This window comes from Gouania willdenowi, chromosome 9, assembly GCF_900634775.1.
Source record: "Gouania willdenowi chromosome 9, fGouWil2.1, whole genome shotgun sequence".
Taxonomy (NCBI): domain Eukaryota; kingdom Metazoa; phylum Chordata; class Actinopteri; order Blenniiformes; family Gobiesocidae; genus Gouania; species Gouania willdenowi.
In genome coordinates, this window is record NC_041052.1 from 87,232 (window position 1) to 109,552 (window position 22,321).

General features: G+C 36.6%; 1 protein-coding gene across 2 annotated transcripts; it reads left to right on the forward strand.

Annotated features, from left to right (window-relative positions):
- The first annotated feature begins 1,571 nt into the window (after window positions 1-1,571).
- Window positions 1,572-22,321, forward strand: golm1 (golgi membrane protein 1). Of its 2 annotated transcripts, none has more exons than XM_028457484.1 (10): window positions 1,572-1,720; window positions 2,376-2,517; window positions 2,653-2,832; window positions 5,583-5,637; window positions 5,729-5,831; window positions 9,583-9,703; window positions 10,320-10,419; window positions 10,507-10,656; window positions 12,600-12,722; window positions 22,075-22,321. In XM_028457484.1, the coding sequence occupies exons 2-10, from the start codon at window positions 2,386-2,388 to the stop codon at window positions 22,167-22,169; spliced, it is 1,059 nt and encodes a 352-aa protein (XP_028313285.1). In that variant the 5' UTR covers window positions 1,572-1,720; window positions 2,376-2,385; the 3' UTR covers window positions 22,170-22,321. The 2 variants fall into 2 exon arrangements, with proteins under 2 accessions (XP_028313285.1, XP_028313284.1); XM_028457483.1 differs by having other exon boundaries at window positions 10,510-10,656.

A 22,321-nucleotide genomic window follows, 5' to 3' on the forward strand; every position in this document is an offset into this window, starting at 1 on the left:
GTCAAAAAGGTCAAAATATAGTCAAATTCAGGAAAGTTTTGTTGTAATTATTCTTTTTAGTGTCTCAAATAAATTAGTTTTAAATATTCACATTTAATGTTGTTTTTTAATGGTGTTTACATCCTTTTCCTCCATAGTTTTTACATTCAGCAGATGAGATGTTATATACAGTATACACAGCAGCTGTGTGTGTGTCTGATTAACAATAATAACATGTCATGCTCCAAATGCTTATATATTTTGTGTTGAAAATGTTTTATTTCAGTGATCATATTTCAACAAAAGAAAAAACTGTTTTCTAATCAGATTATTGGCTCAATAAAAGCCAGTCTATTTCTCCTGTATATGTACAGCAAATACACAGCAGGCGTATTTGCCCTAAATGTAAGGTAGAGACATGGATTCACTGCCTCTGGGAATGTGACAAGATTCAGCAGTTCTGGCAGATTATTTGTAAAGAGCTTATTGTAATAATTAATCAACAACTACAACCAAACCTACTACTCTGTCTTTCAGGCTCCATTCCTGATCACTTCAAATTGCAAAGGAGCATTATGCAGTTTTTACTTATGTTAGGACAGACGGCCATAATAATGACTGAATGGGTCGGTGACGTGTGTTCAACTCTCATTATAGAAATTATTACTAACTGATACTATTGTTTTGGAAAGTTTGCATGAAGGAAAGGAAAGTATATTTACAAAATTGTTTAAACGGGTACTGAATTATCTGGGGACCCAGGATATTTGACATGTGACTAGTGTAATATGTAAGTTGTTTTTTTCTTTTCTTTTCAAGATGGTGGTTCTGTCTTATTGTTATACTATTTGTTGGTTACACTGCTCTTAATTGTTATATTAAAATGTTCAATAAAATATAATATTTTAAAAAAGCCAGTCTATTTGTATTTCTATCTGGAAAAAAGAAATAACTTCTTTAACTTTGTGTTTTATATGTTAAGATTATAATTAAAATGTATTTATTTCATTTCAATAATGAAACATTCATAGCTATGGTAAAGCTATTGACATTTGACAGCAATAGTAGACAAGGTGAAGAAAAAAGTTCTATTTTCTAAACCTGTTATTTCAGATCATAGAATAATAGTATAATTACTTTTGTTTCTGAAAATAAAAAATAAATAAATGAAATAACAGTTCAGACAAACTGTATCTATTGGTTTGTACCTTTACTATTATACAAGAAGTCTATGTACAGCAGGCATTAAAGTGGAAGCTATTATTATTATTATTACTACTACTATGGTGTTTATTTATTTATTAATGTTAACAATGTGAACACTCGGAAAATCACATATTTTATGATAATGATTTTCATTAATATGAAGAATATATTCTCAGGGTTTGTGCTGACTCATTTGTGACCTTTGATGTCTTTAAAATAAATCCTGTTTGACAGTTAAACACTGTTTAGGACATTCCTTCTACACTAACACGTTTTTCCGGGCGACACGTGAAGGCACCACCCTGTGCTGAGCACGTGAGCAGGCGGTGCTAACATTACAGAGCGGCTCTTTTAACTCACTGAGCCGGCTCTTTTAACTCACTGAGCCGGCTCTTTTAACTCACTGAGCCGGCTCTTTTAACTCACTGAGCCGGCTCTCCGTCTCTATACGTCACTGTGGGTGTGTTAAAGTGTGTTAGTGTGTGTGTGTGTGACTCTGCGGGAGAAGCTGCTGCTGTTTTCTGGGACTCTGTCGGTGAGCTACTGCCTTAGCTTGAGTTAGCTGCTGTGCTAACGGTGGAGTTTAGCTTTTACGAAGCTAACATTTAGCTGCACTTTAAATGATTTAAATTGAGAAAGTTTATTGTGAATGTTTGTCATTTTGTACTTCGTAAACACAAAGATGAGGCGATTATTAGTGTAATATTGTTTGTTTAAACTGGTTCCGGTTTGTGTGACGCTGGTTCCGGCTCAGTTTTCATGCTCGTGGGCTTTATCATATGAATTATCTTCATCACAGTCATAGCATTCTGTAGCTTTAAATATTGTTAAGGTTGTAAACCTGTGGTCCGTGGCTCTAACATGGACTGTCTATGGAGGTCAGAGGTAAACATAATAATAATAATAATAATAATAATAATAATGGGAACATTGTTTTTAAAACATTTTCCATTAAACATTATCTGTGACTCATTAGAATGTGGAGTCACTTCTTTATTTGTCAACTTCGAATGTTTGTTTCTTTAAATCAATCAATAAAAGGAATATTGATGCTAATGTGTTAGCGCTGTGATAAGCTAACCATGTAGTGAACTTTAACACTGTGTTTAACACTAAACTCTACAAACTCATCATTAATAAATAAAAACTGTAAAAGTAATTTATCAATAGTTTTGATGGTTTGTCTCCAGTTAATTGATTATGATGGCTGGATTGACCAATGGGAGACGAGCAGGAAAGACGTCATCACTGCTTATCGCTGCCCTTGGAGCATGCTCATTGGTCCTGGGCTTCAACTACTGGGTGTCCAGCTCCCTCAGCCTGGAGCTACAAGTAATTACATTACAATTACCATTATTTGCATCTTTTCTTTCTCAACATGTTTTCAAAGCTCAGGCTCCACTTGTTCTTTGATCTGAACCTTTACCTAAAGCACACTAACAGGGGTTATTGTGGGCGTGTCCTCAGACCAAGCTGTACCACATGGAGGCCCAGGTGAGACATGGAGTAGCAGAACGAGAAGCATTAGAGTTGAAGAAAAGTCAGTTAGAGACAAACCTCCAGAAACAGTTGCAACAGATGAACTTCATCCAGAATTCATACAGAGCCCACGAAGAGGACGCTGAAGCTCTCTGTACCCAGGAGAAGGTGAGACAGCATTATTATTATGATTATTGTTATTACTGTTATTATTATTACTGTTATTATTATGAGAAGGTGAGACACCATTATTATTATGATTATTGTTATTACTGTTATTATTATTATTATGAGAAGGTGAGACATCATTATTATTATTATAATTATTGTTATAATTATTATTACTATTATTATTATTACTACTGTTATTATTATTATTATTATTACTGTTATTATTATTATGATTATTGTTATTACTGTTATTATTATGAGAAGTGAGACACCATTATTATTATGATTATTGTTATTACTGTTATTATTATTATTATGAGAAGGTGAGACACTATTATGATTATTGTTATTACTGTTATTATTATGAGAGGGTGAGACACCATTATTATTATTATAATTATTGTTATGATTATTATTACTATTATTATTATTACTGTTATTATTATTATTATTGTTATGATTATTATTACTATTATTATTATTACTGTTATTATTATTATTATTACTGTTATTATGAGATGGTGAGACACCATTATTATTATGATTATTTATATTACTGTTTTTATTATTACTGCTATTATTATGAGATGGTGAGACATTATTATTGTTATTGTTATTATTATTATAAGTATTATGATTATTATTAGTATGATTATTTTTACTATTATTATTATTACTGTTATTATTATTATTATGAGAAGGTGAGACATCATTCTTCTTATTATTGTTATTATTATAATTATCGTTATGATTATTATTACTGTTATTATTATGAGAAGGTCAGAAACCATTATTATTATTAATATTATTATTATTACTGTTATTATGATTATTATTGTTATTATTATGAGAAGGTAGGACACTATTATTATACGTATTATCACGTATCATGGTTATTACTGTTATTATATTATTACTGTTATTATGAGAAGGTGAGACACCACCATTATTATTATTGTTATGATTATTAGTAGGGATGTAACGATTCACTCAACTCCCGATACGATTCGATTCACGATACTGGGTTCACGATACGATTCTCTCACAATTTATTTTATAAAATGGGACTGTAGACAAATTTTTTTTTTTGGGAGAAAACTAGAAAATACTGTATTATTTTCCTTTTATTTTTCATTGTCAAAAGAATCCCTTGATAAACTATTCAAAATAATGCAATTTAACTAAAAATAAATCTTGAATGAAATAAATAAAGGGATAATACAAATGAAAATGAAGCCTATTAATTTAAATTCTGGTTCTATAATAAACAATGCAAAACTGCATAATAGTTCTTTTTCTTTTTAAAAGTGCAACTGAAAATGTATTTTGTGCCTTAACAATTGGACTTTAAAAAAAAAAAATGTGATTACACTGATTTACGTCATATTTGTTTGGACCAGCAGAGGGCGCTGGTAACCCAGTGGTCGGTTGGCATGCAGAAATTCTAGCAGTGAAGAAGAGAAGCTATGCTAGCAGACAGAGCTAATAGAAAAACGTGACTTTTACAGATATTCATGTAATATTACAGATATTCTTTCGGTGCTAAAGGGGTAAAGAATCATTTATTAACATATTTAAGAGTAGAAGGCAGCCAGAAAGAAAGTATTAGCAGACTCCGCCCGCCGCCAACACTTCCGGATAGCGCCCTCTGCTAGTTAAAAAAAGTACTGCGATTCAATTTTCAGAAAATCGATATCAACCGTGATACCTATGAATCAATTTTTAACTGCCTTAGGATTAATTGTTACATCCCTAATTATTAGGGTTAGTACCTTTGCTTGGAACCCTATTGTAATCGCTTGGATTTTTATTTTTTATTTTTCCCCTGGTAAGAAAGGGAAGGCGGTGCCCTTTGGAGGGTTGGTTCAGACTCCTCTGCGTACCTTGGATGCATAAACTCACATATACCAGCAGGTGGCACTATAACCAAGGTCATTATGGCCTATAACTCCCACACCGTATGTCGCACATTCAAAAACTATTAATCCACGGATTCCCTGAATAGCACTGAATCACCTGGGCTTGGCCCCGCCCTTTTCCGCCAAGAGTTTTGTCGGCGCAAAATTGCAGAAAACTGCAAAACCTACTTTTTCTAACTCCTCCTTGGGTTTTGTCCTATCAGCGTGAAACTTGTCACGTAGAGTCTTCAGTTGGACCTGATTTAAAGTTGATAAAATAATTAGTTTTCCGCTCAAAATATACACAAATTATTAACTAGTAAAGATTTCTATGGAGCTATTAAAATGCAAACTGGTGCATATCTCGGTCAAAATAAATGCTAACAACACCAAATGTGAGATCCTTGGTTGGCATGTGACTGTGAGGGTATTCGCCAAAGTTAAATAATGTGCGCCACTAGGGGGCGCTGTAAATATGGGAAATGTATATCTCTTAAATGGCAAGACTGATTTTTACCAAATTTGGTGGGTATGACCTTGGGTCGCTCCTGGGACTGTATCTTGAAGTTAAACGTGATTGGTCAAAGTGGGCATGATTTATTACATCATAACACATAAATAAACAAACATTTATTTCAGCTGAATTATTATATTGAGGGCTGTGAAATTTACAGGGTAGATATAGAAGAGCACACAGATCACTCATACCAAAAAGTGCACCACTTCCTGACGTGTGTGTGTGGTTACATGCTTACAACTTTTATTTATTAGTATTTTATGAGAAGGTTAGACACTCACCACCATGTTCTGAGATCCTCATTGTGTGTGTGTGTGTGCGTGTGCGTGCAGGCTATCTTGCAGCAGAACATTTCCTCCAGTACTCAAAGCATTCTGCAGCTCAGAGGTATGTGATCAATAATCAGGTGATCTATAAGATGTTGTTGATCAATAATCAGGTGATCTATCATGTGTTGTTGATCAATAATGTGTTTCAGATCAGCTCAATCTGATCAATAATCGTCTGGAAGAACTCAGTAATGAAGTGAAGAAATGTGAAGGAAACGCCAATGATCGGATCAATAAATATTTAGCTGACAGGTAGGAGCTCAGTCGCTGATTATTGATTGTTGATGGTGATGTTATTAGGCCTGGGCCAATAACAGATTTTGCTGGACGATATATTGTCCCAATAATTATTGCCGATAAACGATATTATTTTCTACATTTTTTTTAGACTAAATTAATCACTAATATAATCAACTTGTATTTCTCGTTAGTATTTATTACTATTGTAATTGGAATGTCAATAAATATCACAAACAAAAACAATAAAATAAACACTGTCTCTGTTAAGAAAAAAAACATCTGAAATATAAAACCACACACAACTAAAACAATAAATAAAATAGTTTATCACGTCTCTCTCAGAAACTAAATTACACTTGTAATAAATAATAAACATTGAGACACAGATGTATATAATATAGTTGTACATTCATTAACAGGTAACACTTCTAATCCAGTTAGAACCTTTGTGAACAACAATGCTAGTGGCCCCGCCCCCTCCTGTTTCATGCTGTTCGACGAGGAAAACTAAATACTTAGACTTAGCTTGGTTGCTAGCCCCGCTCGGCATTCTGCTTCCTATCACACCGTTTACGTCTCCTCCGCTGGTGGACACCGTGGGTAAGAGGCTCCGCTGCTCCACAGGCCACTGGGTGTAGCCGGCGTAGCAATCTGAAGCTACGTAGTAGGTCCAGAGTTAATGCATCTACCGGATTATAACGGTTAGATTTACCTAAATCTAAGATTACCTGGCAGTGGAATACTATTTTAGAGTAATTACACTGTAGGTTCACTGAGACATTATTAGAAGTGACTGAGTTATCTCCTGTTTTATAACCGTTGCTAACACTAGCCTCTGCAGCCGACAGGCGCGCTACCAAAAACACATGAATATGGTAATATACCTAGCAACGATTAGTTGACATAATCGATAACATCGACTAAACAAATGAATCGATGCAGATTCTAAAGCATTGACGCATCATTTAATCTTGTAAACAATAACAAAGGATAAAAACTGGCGCGCGGCCACTTCCTGGTAAATGAATGATGTGGGAGAAATACGGAAGGGAGTGAGGAAATGTGACGTGTTTTTATGTGTGCTCACAAAGCGACTCTGAAGATGGATGGATGGATGGATGGATGGATGGATGGATAGATCATACCTTTCAAGTTTTGGATTTGAAAATAAGGGAAATTCTTTAACTCCCACTACTTTCTCCCCCCCCCCCCCAACTAAGCTCCATTATCACTTATACTTTAAGATAAGTGTAGAATAAATCTAAAATAGCCACTTATCAAACACTTACTGAATACAATGATGTGATTATAATCTGGTAGGTCGACCTTTAATAACATTAAATACTGTGAACATTCCTACCAGGGCTGGTGATATGAACCAAAACTCATATCTCTATATATTTTATCTAAATGGTGATAAATTATATAAATCTAGATTATTTTATTAAATAAAGTCTGACCAGAAAAACAATTCTGAGTTAATTTTGATGATGAAAAATGCTACACAGGCTCATTTATTAACAAACAGCTGATCAATATGTGCTACTTTGGGCTTTTTCTCCTGTAATGGACAGCATGTGTGAGTGAGTTCTGTAGTGTAGCTTGTTATGGAGAAGGTCTGGTTTAGAACACACTTGTAACTTGTAACTGTTTGCAAACCAGTATATATTAGAAATTCAAATATTTTATACAAATATATATATGTATGTATGTATGTAGATATTCAATAATAAATATATATATATATTAGACATTTGCACAATGAGAAGAAAAAACAACTCAGTTCATGTGGTGAGTTGTGGATCTTCAGTTCATAAGAGTCCAAGGTTTATTTGATGATTTAGTTGTTTTTTTTAAGTAGGTCCCATGACTCAGCAGAACAAACAAAGGGTTGGTTCCTACCACGGCGTGGTTGAAAAGTTCACATCTGCTGAGTCATGGAGGGGGTGTTTGTAGGCAAATAAACCTAAAGAAGGTCAAGACAAAAATGAGGAATCCTATAATCTATCAGTACATGATCAATACATGTTTCATACTAACAATCACTTGAATTTAAGTGCACTTATAATAAACAAAAATAGATTCATAAAGACATTGCAATGTTCATATTAATCACCATCAATTCATTTTCACAACTGGGCCCATTTAAAACCAAGGTTGGTTTAAAAAACACACAAATATAATTACAACCAGGACAAAATAAGTGTAATAATTACATGACAGCGTTATTCACACATTCAATTGTTCCCTGGATTCAAAACTATACTTCAGCATAAGTAGTTTTCAAAAATAAATAGTAATTTTCAATACCTTGATGCAACTTTGATCAGAAGAATTGTGAAGAGTCCCGGATTGTGGCCGGGTTTCCAAGTAGAGCTTAGCATCTCTGCTACAAACAAACAGGAAAGTCAGAGATCTCTTCCTCCAAAGATTATCCTGTTAAAAACCGATTCACTCACCGTTGAATCAACGATTGATTATTCAGCATCCATCCATCGCTTCAGTTTGGTACTTTTGTACCACAGGAGTTTAGCATGCTTGCTGTTAGGTAGCCCATCGCCCGCAAGTTAAAACAAATATGACCCCATTTTGGAGGCGGAACCCCCGTGATGCAGCGGAACGTTTTCACAATAAAAGTAGGTCAAGTAACATGGGTTACATACTTATTAATCAACTAACTGAGCTTTACATGTTGTTCTGAGAAGTAACAGCAGCAACTCCTAAAACTAGTATTTTAATACATAATAAGCTATTATATACTGTATATATGAAATATTATAGTTTTCTATATATCGCCAAAATAGAAAACTCGAATCTCGATATATCGTCCAGCTCTAATTCCTAAATTATAAAACAACCTAAATAAAAACATAAATGTGTTTATGAAGCACATGTGTTTATTTAATATATTTACAGTTTATATACAAGTCAACACGTATATTTACTGTTAATTTCACATTGTTTGTCTTTAAGTTAGACATTAACATTTTATTTTATTATAATTTCTCATACTCACTCATGTGGTTCTCTGATATTCACTAATGACTTATTAAACACATTTATTACAGACTTTACATTATTTAACACTTTATAAACAGTGTATATTTGTGGAGCTTGTGATTGGATGATTTTTCATGGTGACTTACGTGGTTCCTTCTGCTGTGGTAGACGTTAAAATATCAGTTATTAATCTAACAGAACGTGTAACTGTGTCACATCCTGATGGTCTTTATGAAGATAAACTCTCGACTCATCAAAAAAATGATTCATAGATTAGTTGATTACAGAAATAATCATTAGATGCAGCTCTTTTATCAATGGTGATATTATTGATTATTGATGGTAATGTTACTGACATGTTAGTCAGGTATGAACCCAGCAGGTCTCTGAGATCTATGGACACAGGTCAGATAGTGGAGCCCAGAGCTCACAGTAACCATGGTGATGCTGTGTTTAGTTGTTATGCTGCAAAGAAGTGGAACAAACTGCAGCAGAGCTGAAGTCAGCATCACATGTGAACATTTTTAAATCAAAGTTAAAGGAACTTTTTGTCTCTACTGTATATGATTGATAGAGATTTATGGTCATGATGATGATGTCATGTGTTTGTTGATGATTTTAATTGTTCTTATTCATTTTAAACTGTTGTCTGTTGCACTTTTTGATCATGTAAAGCACATTGAGTTGTCTTGTGTGTGAAATGTTCTATACAAATACATTTGCCTTGACTTGATTATTGATGGTGATGGTATTGATTATGCAGGGATGAGTGTCGTGCCCAGCTCCAAACAATGACTCAGCATTGTGAGGAGAAGGTTGCTGCTACTCAGCTGGAACTGGAGAAGAAGATGCAGACGATCAATACTGCTGTGGGCCAATCACAAGTAAGTTTACCTTCAGAAGAAGATATTGATCTGTTGATTTGTTCAGAGGATCAAGGTGGGTCATTCACAATCTGATCAGTATTATTGATTCATTTGTGAACTGAATGTTGGTGGTGACCATCTTTGATTTTAAAGCAGAACTAAGTAACTCCCCCTAAAGGTCCCTTTGGTTATGTCACTGTCGTAAACACTTCACACCCCTGAGGGAGGCAGAAACCCCCCAATCACCCATAAACACTAATACCTTCAGAAGGACTATTTATTATTTAGTTCTGCTTTAAATGAGTCACAATTAATCTTTGTTTTTAATGCAGATTTTATTCAAATTTCATTTATTTCTGTTGTTAGATAAAAGTCACGCATTCTGTCTCTACTTTCTGTCAAACAAAATGAAACAATTCAAATAGAAATACTGAAAAAATGTATTTGCCTCAAAGCTTCATTAAATATTATTTGACGTCTTAGATCAACGTGTAGTAGAATCAAGTGATTGTTCTCTTTCTGTGTCTATTTAGCTTTATGAAGTATATTTTTAATCAATACTCAGTAAAATATTGGATATCTGCAGGCCTGATAAAACAGTTTATATTTATTAATATATTTATTTATTTTGTAGGAGAATGCATCACATGACGGTGTGAAAGAAGAAGGAGCAGCTCACACAGATTTAAAGTCTAACGACATACAGCTGATAAATGACATCAATGGTGATACAGGTAAATAAAGTATTTAATGTATAATATAATAAAGTATTTATTTGTACAATGTAATACTAAAGTATTAATTAACATGTTTTTCTCCAGTAGAACAAACACCTGTGAAGGATTCTTCAGATGCAGAGATCAACCAGGACAAAGTCGTCCAATCACACGATGAGGAGAACGTAGAGTTAGAGAAACTAGAGAATGAGCTGCCTGAGAACAAAGAGCTGGACGTAGATGCTCCAGCAGAAGGTGACACTGTTAGCATGTTAGCATGAACCACCGCGCTGTTGGCATGTTAGCATGAACTATTGCGCTGTTAGCATGAACCACCATGCTGTTAGCATGTTGAGCATGAACCACTACGCTGTTAGCATGTTGAGCATGAACCACCACGCTGTTAGCATGTTGAGCATGAACCACCATGCTGTTAGCATGTTGAGCATGAACCACCATGCTGTTAGCATGTTGAGCATGAACCACCGCGCTGTTAGCATGTTAGCATGAACCACCGCGCTGTTAGCATGTTAGCATGAACTATTGCACTGTTAGCATGAACCACCACGCTGTTAGCATGTTTAGCATGAACCACCACGCTGTTAGCATGTTTAGCATGAACCACCGTGCTGTTAGCATGTTTAGCATGACCCACCGCGCTGTTAGCATGTTAGCATGAACCATTGTGCTGTTAGCATGACCCACCGCGCTGTTAGCATGTTTAGCATGACCCACTGCGCTGTTAGCATGTTTAGCATGAACCACCGTGCTGTTAGCATGTTTAGCATGACCCACCGCGCTGTTAGCATGTTAGCATGAACCATTGCACTGTTAGCATGAACCACCACGCTCTTAGCATGTTTAGCATGAACCACCGCTCTGTGTTAACTGTAGCTCAGTGTTCTACACCGAACCAATCAGAATCACTGGGTCAAAACATCTGGTCCACTGACCAGGACCAGTTTAACTATTAGACATTAGTTTGTAAAGTGTTTTATATATTTATTGATTGACTCACCAACGCGGTGCCCGTAAGGACCAGATGAGTCGCCCGCTGGCCTGTTCTAAAAACAGCTCAAATAGCAACACTTATCATTGAGCTTTTATATTGTGGCGATCGATGCGGAGGCACGAGACACTGACTACTGATTACTTTTCACACACACCCAAACCTGCAGGTGGTGCTATTTTTAATTAAGCTTCTATACATGCACAGTGTGCAGAGTCACTGCTGCGCACACAGACCTGACACACGGTGCAAACACAACACACCTTCTTCATTACATAACATGAAGACACAACTTATATTTAACAGCCACTTCAGAACATGGCTAAACAAAGTGCACAATTCCACTCTAAAGTGCTAAAACAGAACACCATTGTGCACTCCCACAATCCTTTGCAGACGGCTTCCCCTCCATGGCTGCCACAATATATATAGATTTATTTATTTAGCTATTCTTGTTTAAATCACACTTACATGTAACTTAGAAATGACAATACATATATATAAACACTTAAAATGTAAAGTGTTTTTTGTGTTTAATACATACTTGCCAACCCTCCCGATTTTCTCCTGATTTCTGCCCGACATTGTCCGGGCGGACCATCCTTCACTGAGCGTCGTTTCCAGCTGGACAATAATATAATTAATTAATTAATTAATTATATTATTGTAATAATAATATTGTTGTAATAATAATGACGATTACACTGCATAAGAAGAGGTGTAATCGGTATAGGCTATGTTTAATTTTCCTTTTGTTGATTATTTTTATTTCAAGCATACATTGCATAGATTGATGGATAATTTATGCAATGTATGCCTTTTTTGTTTAATTTTATGTTATTTATTTTATTTATTCTACTACTACCACCATTTACCATTTGCACGGGTACTGTGGAATTTGTTCTTTACTTTATATGTGTTTTTCAAATAAAAGAACACTGTGAAATTGAATTATTTCATTTTCTCTTTAAAAAGCAAACTACCCCCCCCCCCCCCCCCCCCCCCCCCGCTCTTTTGAAAAATCTCCCTAATCATTATTTAAGTGTGTATCAAACTGGTAGCCCTTCACATCAATCAGTACCCAAGAAGTAGCTCTTGGTTTCAAAAAGGTTGGTGACCCCTGGTCTATAATAATAGTAGTAATAATAACATTAGCTCTGCTTTGTTAAAACTCATGTTTTTTCAACAGACCCTGGAATGGAGGAGCTGCTGAGGGACCAACAACATAAAGGAGACGTGAATGACGTGAACCTCCAGGAGAATTATGACTTCATTGAAAATGTCATGGACAACAAACGGGAGGAGATCACGGGTAGGGAGTGGGTCATGAACCTATGATGAAGTCGTTAGGGTTGTAGTGTATTAATGTCAATAAGCAACCGTTCACATATGTTTGGGATAAATTCCCAAAATAAGAAAAGCAGGTTCCTGAGTTAAGCTTTTTAAAGTTTTACTAACTGTTCCTCAATGACTACACTTTAAATAAGTATCTGGAATGTATTTATTCAACTCAAGCACTACTTATATTATAATATAACCTTCAGTTAATAGTTTGTTTTACACTGTTACGGCAGAATTTACGGTTGACCTCATTTGAGACATGATTCATTGCTCTGGTTGAATGATAGAATCCAGGAGAAGCATTGATGATTTAATAAAAAATGATTTTATTCTAAACTAAATAAAAGAATACAAAGTGGAACAAAGTGAAACAAAATTAGCGTCCGTCCAGGCGGACGTCCAAAGGAAGTGCCGCGCCCCGCCCCAACAGTTTCAAAGCCTAAGCTTTTTATACAGATAAGAAAAGGTCCCAACAGTGAGAGACAAAAGGGAGGGAGTCAGATGCCCATAGTGGAAATGTTGGAGGATGATGAAGATGTTATGAGAAGGTTTGGCTCCAGTCTTTATCTGTCTTGATAAGTGTGTACGTCAGTGTATGTCTGCAGAGATTCTGGCCTTGGCAGAGACTGTGCTGCACTGAGAATAATACGATCTGTACTGTTTAATCATGATTCAGCTGTTCAAAAGTGTAAAGATTAATGGAGTCGTCATGTATTAAAACATGACAAATTGTACACATGAACATACATTTGAGGATATGATGATGAATATAAAATTTGCCATGACATTCCCCACTTTTGGTCGCCTCAACGACCAAATCAAGAAACAAAATTATTATATTCCACCTTTGCTGTCTGTCAGGGTTAACCATTAACATCGTTATTGTCATACATTGGATATATTCTTCTTTTGTGAGGCACGGATATAGACATATCAAGAAAAATGTGGAAATAAACCTTAAAAAAAAACTTCATCATTATTATCAATGGCATGAATCATCAAAAATCATCCTTTATTGCATCTAGATAAGCAAAAATCATCATTTGCATCAAGGACATCACTCGTCTTCATCGGCTGAGTTCAGTGGTAACTGGGGTAACCAATAGCATCATGAGTGAAGAACCTTGAGTATTTTCCTCAATCGTAGCAGAAGGGTTTATGACTGTATTCCTGCAGCTAGGTGTGAGCTTGTCCTCCCTCAACCTAGCTATGAGCATTTGGTGTGGCTTATAAACAAAGCTAGGCCCTTGTTCTAGAGAGTTTTCTTGTGTGTGTGTGTCTCAGTGGCCTTGTCGGTTCCCCCTTCATTGTTCGGTCAGCCTCCGTCTCAGCATCAGCTGGTGTCGGCAATCATCTTGGATCCATGTTGCCTGCTCCGCGACCTTCACTGCCGTGTGGGTCGTTCCGGTCGGCGTTGTAGATGATTGGTTGTTGTCTGAGGAAGGGTAGTCTCCACACACCTGGCAACCTCTCTTGGGATCGGAAGGTACCTGAACAGAAGAGGGGGAAAAACACCGAAACAGAACTCTTGGGATTGGCTGGTACCTGAACACATGCGCGATCCCACTACTGAGGCTTTAGCTGGTACCTGGTACCTGGTAGGCTTTTAGCTGGTACCTGGACAGAAAAAAAAGGGGGTGGGGGGGAAAAACACTCACCCAAAATAAAATAAAATAAAATAAAATAAAATAAAATAAAATAAAAAATAAAATAAAATAAAATAAAATAAAATAAAATAAAAAATAAAATAAAATAAAATAAAATAAAAAAAAAAAAAAAAAATAAAAAAAAAAAAAAAGAAATAAAATAAAATAAAATAAAATAAAATAAAATAAAATAAAATAAAATAAAATAAAATAGAATAGAATAGAATAAAAGTTTAGGGGTGTTAGGTTTAGTTAACTAACTAAATGAATAGTTAGTATGGCTCAGTTATAGCTTCCAGGAAGGCAGAGACAGGTCAGAGGTCAGGATCTGAGAGCTTTTCAGATCCTAAAAGAATCACACAATGGTTAGGTGTGGGTTAGTTAGCTTTTAGCTAGCTAGTTTTCTGTAGCCCATTCACACGTGAGTGGGAAAACATGAGGCAGAAAGAAAAGCAGGAAGTATTAATTCGATTTTCCTTTCCTGGAGAAAGGAGAAGCATAGCTGAAGTTGCAGTGTTTCTCAAACTGTGGTACGTCTACTACCAGTGGTACGCTGATACCTGGTGAGAAGCAACAATTTGAGAACCACTGTTTTATGAGGATGGAGAAGGACATGCAAGTCAGACGGAGAAGTGTGGAGTGTGACTACATGTCTTCAAGATGAATACATACAATTGGGAGACATGGTGATGTGAGAAAGCTAAATAAGTTTAACCAAATAAATAAATAATGTTATTCATTTATTTAAATTGTTTATTTTATTTTTCTTATTTGTGAAGGAGAAATCTTATTCTATCCTTTATTTATTCTGAATAATGTTAACACTCCACACCTAATAAAATAACCTAATTATTTTATAGAGCTGAATTTGTCAGTTCATTTATTTCATTATTTTTCCCTCATAATTATTATCCGAGATGTAATTTACTTAATTTTGAAGGTAAATTGATGGCAAAAGTGTCTCAAGATTATTGGCCCTTTAATGTTAGACAGAATTAAAGTTAAGTTGAGTCGAACAATCATATTGTCTTTTGGTCTCTGCATTTATCCCATTTGCAGGGGTGACGAGCCCTAGCACGGTTTGGAGAGCTTCCTTAAATGCTTGGAAGTTACTTAACTTTAAACTATCTCTTATATCAATCAATTATCAAGAATTTCAGGAGGACCCTTTTTAAATCTCAGGCGACCCAGATTGGGCCACCAACCCAATGTTGAGAACACTTAATTTTTTCCTTAAAAATGTCTAAACCCAGTGAAGGTGTTTTATGGTCTAAGTGCTGGTGGAGCAAGAAGAAAATGGTTGGAGGGTTTTGAGGTATATTATTTTCCTATGATAAAATATAAATCAAAAATCAGAGGGACTTTGGCCCTCTCCCTTCCCTTTTTTTTACATAAGAATACATTTGGATTCTTAAAACCATATGATAAATATCATTGGAAAATCACTTATCTGGTCATTTTGGATTTGTCTCCGTTTTCCTCTCTCTTGTGTCCGCCTGCCTTTGTGCCTTCCAGCCTCCTCAACCTCCTCCTCCTCAGCCATAAAGGTCAAAGCCAGGGTCAATTGTACGCTCCTTTTGGAAATTTGAAGATGTGTCCCCACTTTTGCAGTTGGATTGGAAGTCTCTGTAGTCTCTGGAATAGATATTATGTTAGAACATCCACAATATGTCATATTGTCACGTGTCTATTTCAATCTATTTCCCCTTTGCTTCCCAGTTACAGTTATGGACAATACTTCCCTTTAATTCTCATCCTTCATCATAAGAGCGGTGACCAGGCATGGCGGCGAAGAGGAAGGATCGGAGTCGAGAAGGCGGTGGCATTCTGTTAGGAAACACTCAGAAACAGAAAGAGAGGAAACCATTAAGACTTAAATGAATAATTTAAAATATCTCTTTTCTTTAGTTGGATCTGATTCGTCTCCTTACAGCGACCTGTATTTTGGAAAAAGCTACATAATAACAACAACTAAGACGAAGACGTAGACAAGTGCACACCACAACGAGTATACACATATAACAACAAAAAACATGGACACTGAACATGAACAGTAAGGTCAGTCAAGGTCAAAGCCAGTCATTCCACTGAAAGTGGTATCATATATAAAAAATGTCGTTTGGTGTTTTTAAACACCCAGAAAAAAACCTTTAAATCCTGGTAACTTTTTAGAAGGCCCAAGGCCTAAAACCATAGTTCTTTTAACAAGCAGCAGTGTTTTCTGAACACCCCACTACATAATTGGCAAAAACAGGGAGAAGATCTAGTGCATCAAAACCCAGGAGGAAAGGAAGGTGAAACAGAGGAACATGTGTAGTCAAACAGCCATTCATCGGTCAATCACTCAATGACACGTCCACGGCACATTCGCACTCACAACGCGGTTCTCTCAGGCATACGTAACGTGTCATCATTCAGTCATTCATGCACCGCACACGTTCATGCCTCAATTTTCACGTCCATACATTCACAAGGTTTCGCTGCATAGTGTCTAAGTAGAATATAGGTCTCATCTAACCCACCAATGGCGATAGCCAGTCCACCTCGTCTCTCGGGGTCAATGAGCTCTTATTGCCCCCTCATGCTTGGCAACCTTTTAGTGTTAATTAATTGCTTTTTACTGGTATCGTCTGATTACTAAGAGGTACGCTCCTTTTTACTTCCGCCTTTGCGGAGTCTACACTTAGAGTATCGCCCGTAGTACTGACAGTCTACTTAACTGCTGATCAGGCAGAAATCGCACGCGTGCATTCAATAACCAAACTCAACCGCGGTACCAAACCGCGGGAAACTCTCAACAGCTGCAAATTCCAGAAACTTAAAACAAATATCTGAATTAGCCGGAGACCCTCTCAACCTGGCCTTATGAAAATATAAAGTAGGGAGAATTTCCAGGGAACCTTCCAACTTCTGACTTTAAGAAAAATATAAAGTTGGGAGGAGTATGGGGGAAGGGTAACCTCTCGACCTGTGTCTTTATTTAAAATATAAAGCTAGGGAGAATTTCAAACTCGACCACTCGTTACTCCGGAGATTAAAAAAACCCTCCGAATTAGCAGGAGAATTATAAACCAACGCAGACTGTCAGGACTTTCTTTTGGGCACTTCTTAAGATTGAACGGAGCACGCAACCTCTAATAACCCTCACTCTAAGGGAACGTAGAAATTTGTTCAGAACGGTCTTCGGTTACCAAGCATGTATCAAATCAGGTGGACCACTATCCCCCTAAGAGTGCTTTCCCTAGCAAGGTCTATCCTTTTTCTGCACATTAAACCAGGACTTCTTGTTTGAAAAGTAATTGCCTATGTACTCATAGCAACTAATGGGACATTTTTTCTCAGGAAAAATTTGGTACCCCCCCCCTGCTGTCGAGTGGCTTTGGGCCGGCCAGACAGTCCGACGCGGTTAAGGGGGGAGCGCGCAAAATGAAAACAATGAATGTTGAACTAGGCTGTCTGTCGCAAGCAGCTTCAAAAAGGGTAAGGTACAGATTGTTTACGAGGGTATCGGTCAAAAAAATGTCAAAATTTAAACTTGTTGAGGCTGCAGTCCTCAATCTCTGTCTCAATTTTCCTGAAATTGAGTAAAAACAAAAGAGAAAAAGAAGAATCGTTCAGAAATAACAAAGGAGAAAAACGTGTGAGCTCAAAAAAATCATGGCCAATAAAATAATAAAAAATTAAAACTTCAGCTCCAAAAGCTGAGGCAACAGAGGGCTCTGTCTTCAGCGGATGTAACCATATCTTGCATTGTGGGGGGCCTCCCCTCAATCAAGAAAATAAATGAAAGAAAAGCAAACAAAAACAACCTTATCAGTAACACCATTTTCTTCCCCTTTGTTTGTTGTTTTCTCATAAAGGCCAAAGCAGTGTAATAAATGAGCAACATAATGAATAAAAGCAAAGATAAATGATGGGCACACTTGATCTCATGTGGCAAACAGAAGGGTTCTGTGTGAAGTTCTGTGTTTCTCATAGTTATGAATGTGGGTGTGTGACTGTATGTCTGGTCTGTCTGCGTGTGAGAGAATAAATGAAAACAAAATAATCTAGTGCACAGTCAGAAGATAGAGGGGTTAGTATTGTGCGAAGGAGAAGCTTGTTGGCTATTTGCTAGTTGTCCCCCTCCATGCCAAAGTTCAAGGCTAAAGTGATTTAGCTCTACCACCAAAGGCTGTGGTGGACTTCTTGTTGCTTGGTATCCTTGTGGCTTTTGAAACAGTGTCTTTTTGGTGAAGATTTCCAGCAGACGTGTGACCAGTCTGCAGTTGCTGCCCATCATTCAGGCAGTAGTCGTGGCATTTAACTCGCAACTCATTGGTGGGGGAGTGTCCAACCACTCCGACGCCCACAGGTTCTCAGTCTTTGATGATGGGGCAGGATGTGTTAATCCAGCATTGGCATGCGGCCCATTCATAGACGATGAAGAGTTGACTTGGGACTGAGCGAGTTATTTCAGCATTGCTTTGCTGAATGGGAGTTGAGTCCTTGAGTCCTGAAAGGTCACACACCTTTGATTGTCCATTTCCTTCTGATGCTTGGTCCTTTGAATGATGTTGACATTCCATTAGCGTAAGAGTTGAAGGTGATTTCATTCTTTCATTGAAGATGTCGTTTCTTCAGGGGACAACCACAAAGCCAACAGAAACTAACAATTTAAATAATAAAAAATGATAATGATGGTAACAGTAATATTAAAATAAAATAAAATGAAATACTGTATTCATCTGTGTGTGTGTGTGTGTGTTGCCCATCAAACATGAAATCAAAATAAAATTTAAAATAAAAATAAAAATAGTGTCTGTGTGTAATGGCACTATTCTATCGGCAGGGGAGAAGTGAGAAATCACAATGTTGTGTCACAAGTGTGTAGTGCACTAAACTGGCCAGTGAGGGGCGCCACCTCTCTCTCTCTCTCTGTTGGGTGTGGCTCTCTGTGCGTGTGCGTGCCTGTGCGTGTGCGTGCGCCCGTGCGCGTGCCTGTGTGTGTGCTCTCTCTCTCTCTCCCTTTCTCTCTCTCTGTACGTGTGTGTGTGGGTGTGTGGGTGTGTGTGTGTGTGTGTGTGTGTGTGTGTGTGTGTGTGTGTGTGTGTTCACACGTCTGTTCTGAGAGAAAAAAAAAACAAAAAAACACAGCAGCTCACTGCGAGAGAACAACAAAACAAAAAAAACCCAAAGCCGGCTCTCTCCAAAATGAGAGCCTTAAAGCCAAACAACTACAAAAAAAAAGAAGTAAAACTCACTGAATCATGATCTGAGTTCACATCATACCAAGATTGTATATGCGTATGCATTTGTTTATTGGATTCTTCATCTGTTTGATTCACAGAAACACAATTTAGGTTAGATTTGGGGTTTTAATCTTTCGGTACAGAGGTGAACTCAGATCATGGCACCGCTGGGATGTTTTGGAAACCTTGTTGCCCGTCTATCTATGGTCAGGACCTCACAGGCTGTCTGTGGGTGTCCGAACAAAACCAAAGTAAATAATGACCAGCCGTATTTTATGCCTAAACAAAATATCCGAGCCCGAAGAAAACCAGAGAGAACCTACAGCATTAAAAAGCAACCATTTGAGCCTTTCTCATGGCTATTCACTGCGTCAAAACACAGAACAGCTGAGGATCAAAATCAAAGCTCAAAGCTGAAAATCAATACAATGCTTGACTGGTTCCAAAAAAAATCAACACAGAGCAAATATATATGTAAATGAAAATTTATACATATATGTTTATAAAGGCAGCTTTACCTTAGTCCGAATTGGTGTTTGAGGTTCAACCGATGGTTCGTGCTCCAGTCTCTGTCCGAGGGCGGACCACCGCGGGCCAGCCCCGGGGCTTCAAATGTGTCGACCCAGTGCTGGTCCACGATCGACGCCCCACAGAGCAGAAGATGGATTCAGTTCGTCGACGCCAATTGTTACGGCAGAATTTACGGTTGACCTCATTTGAGACATGATTCATTGCTCTGGTTGAATGATAGAATCCAGGAGAAGCATTGATGATTTAATAAAAAATGATTTTATTCTAAACTAAATAAAAGAATACAAAGTGGAACAAAGTGAAACAAAATTAGCGTCCGTCCAGGCGGACGTCCAAAGGAAGTGCCGCGCCCCGCCCCAACAGTTTCAAAGCCTAAGCTTTTTATACAGATAAGAAAAGGTCCCAACAGTGAGAGACAAAAGGGAGGGAGTCAGATGCCCATAGTGGAAATGTTGGAGGATGATGAAGATGTTATGAGAAGGTTTGGCTCCAGTCTTTATCTGTCTTGATAAGTGTGTACGTCAGTGTATGTCTGCAGAGATTCTGGCCTTGGCAGAGACTGTGCTGCACTGAGAATAATACGATCTGTACTGTTTAATCATGATTCAGCTGTTCAAAAGTGTAAAGATTAATGGAGTCGTCATGTATTAAAACATGACAAATTGTACACATGAACATACATTTGAGGATATGATGATGAATATAAAATTTGCCATGACAACACAAACACAATATCATTCATAAATAGACAGTTTATATATAATAGTTTAATAGTTGAGTTATTTCAACAGTTTGACGTCAGTAAATTATAACATTTGTAGAACTGTCTTAACGCCTCTAATTTAGATTTAAATGGTTTTAAAAGATCGCTTTGTTTTTTTTTTAATGAAGTTTCTAAGTTAAATATATTTTTAAAAGTACTTACTATGTATATTACATTTATGCATTTTAAACGACATATCTGAACCTGTCGTATATAAAGCCTGATTTTTTTTTTCTTTCCCTAAACTATTTAAATCTGATGAATTGGTTTGAACATATGGGCTCAGCTGGTTCTTTATAAACTATTTAGCATTATTCTATACTTTAATATAGTCCGTTTCTGAGTAGAAGAAAATATACAGAAGTAAATATGGTTTATTTTATATTAGTGATGGACCTGCTCATTATAAGACAAGTCAGAACAACCTTATTTTAACTCTTTGGTTTTTACATCATCAGTTGAGGAATATTCAACATTTTAATGAAAGTAAAAGAGAAGTTATTGCTTTTAACGCTGACTGGTTCTCGTGAAAACAAACCTTGGTTTTAATCTAAATGATCTTTAATAATTACATCAACTTTTGTCAAATCAAGTTTTTTTTATTTATGGCAACCAGCCAAAATCAAACTTATGCTTACTCAGCAACATTTTGAGACAGTGATCCATGTTTTTATTACCTCTGGACTGGACTACTGTAACACACTGTATGTGATAAGATCAAACGTATTGATCCCCTAATGGGGGAAATTTAGATGTTACAGCTGCTCCAAAAAACAGGAAATATAACAATAATGAATTAAATAATATCTCTGGTCTGTAGATGGTACAGAAGCCCAGAGCACATTTTAAACTCTTTTAATTTGTTTTTAAATCATTACATGAAGCAGACCTTCTTCACCCCATGTCTCTGCTGGGGGGCTTAGATCAGCTGACCAGCGTTAGGACGCTACGCTGTAGCTGTACATATATGATGATTATTATTATTATTATTTCATCTCTGCCTGTTTTTAAATCTCTTTTAAAAATGCATAGTCTTACTTAGGTGTATGGTTTTTATTTTGCATTGATGTACACAGTTATTTTATATTTAGTTTTATTGTTTAGTGTGTGAACCTTTTTAAACTATATTTATTTATTCTTTGTGTTCCACAGACGAAGCTTTGGAGGAGAAAAACGACTACAACGGAGACGAGGACAACGAAGGAGAGTTTGAAGCAGACAAACAGGTTGAACTGACTCAGCTCTAAGGTGTGCACACACACACACACACACACACACACACACACACACACACACACACACACACGCACGCACACACACACACACACACACACACACACACACACACACACACTCCAACATTCCACACTAATATGGAACTATTTCATAATTTTGAAAT

Excerpts from the sequence above, each read along its gene's own strand:
- golm1 (XM_028457484.1), top strand. The coding sequence starts at position 2,386 with ATGATGGCTGGATTGACCAATGGGAGACGAGCAGGAAAGACGTCATCA. Across the intron at positions 2,833-5,582 it reads CTCTCTGTACCCAGGAGAAG|GCTATCTTGCAGCAGAACAT; the intron begins GTGAGACAGCAT and ends GTGTGCGTGCAG. Across the intron at positions 5,832-9,582 it reads AATAAATATTTAGCTGACAG|GGATGAGTGTCGTGCCCAGC; the intron begins GTAGGAGCTCAG and ends TTGATTATGCAG.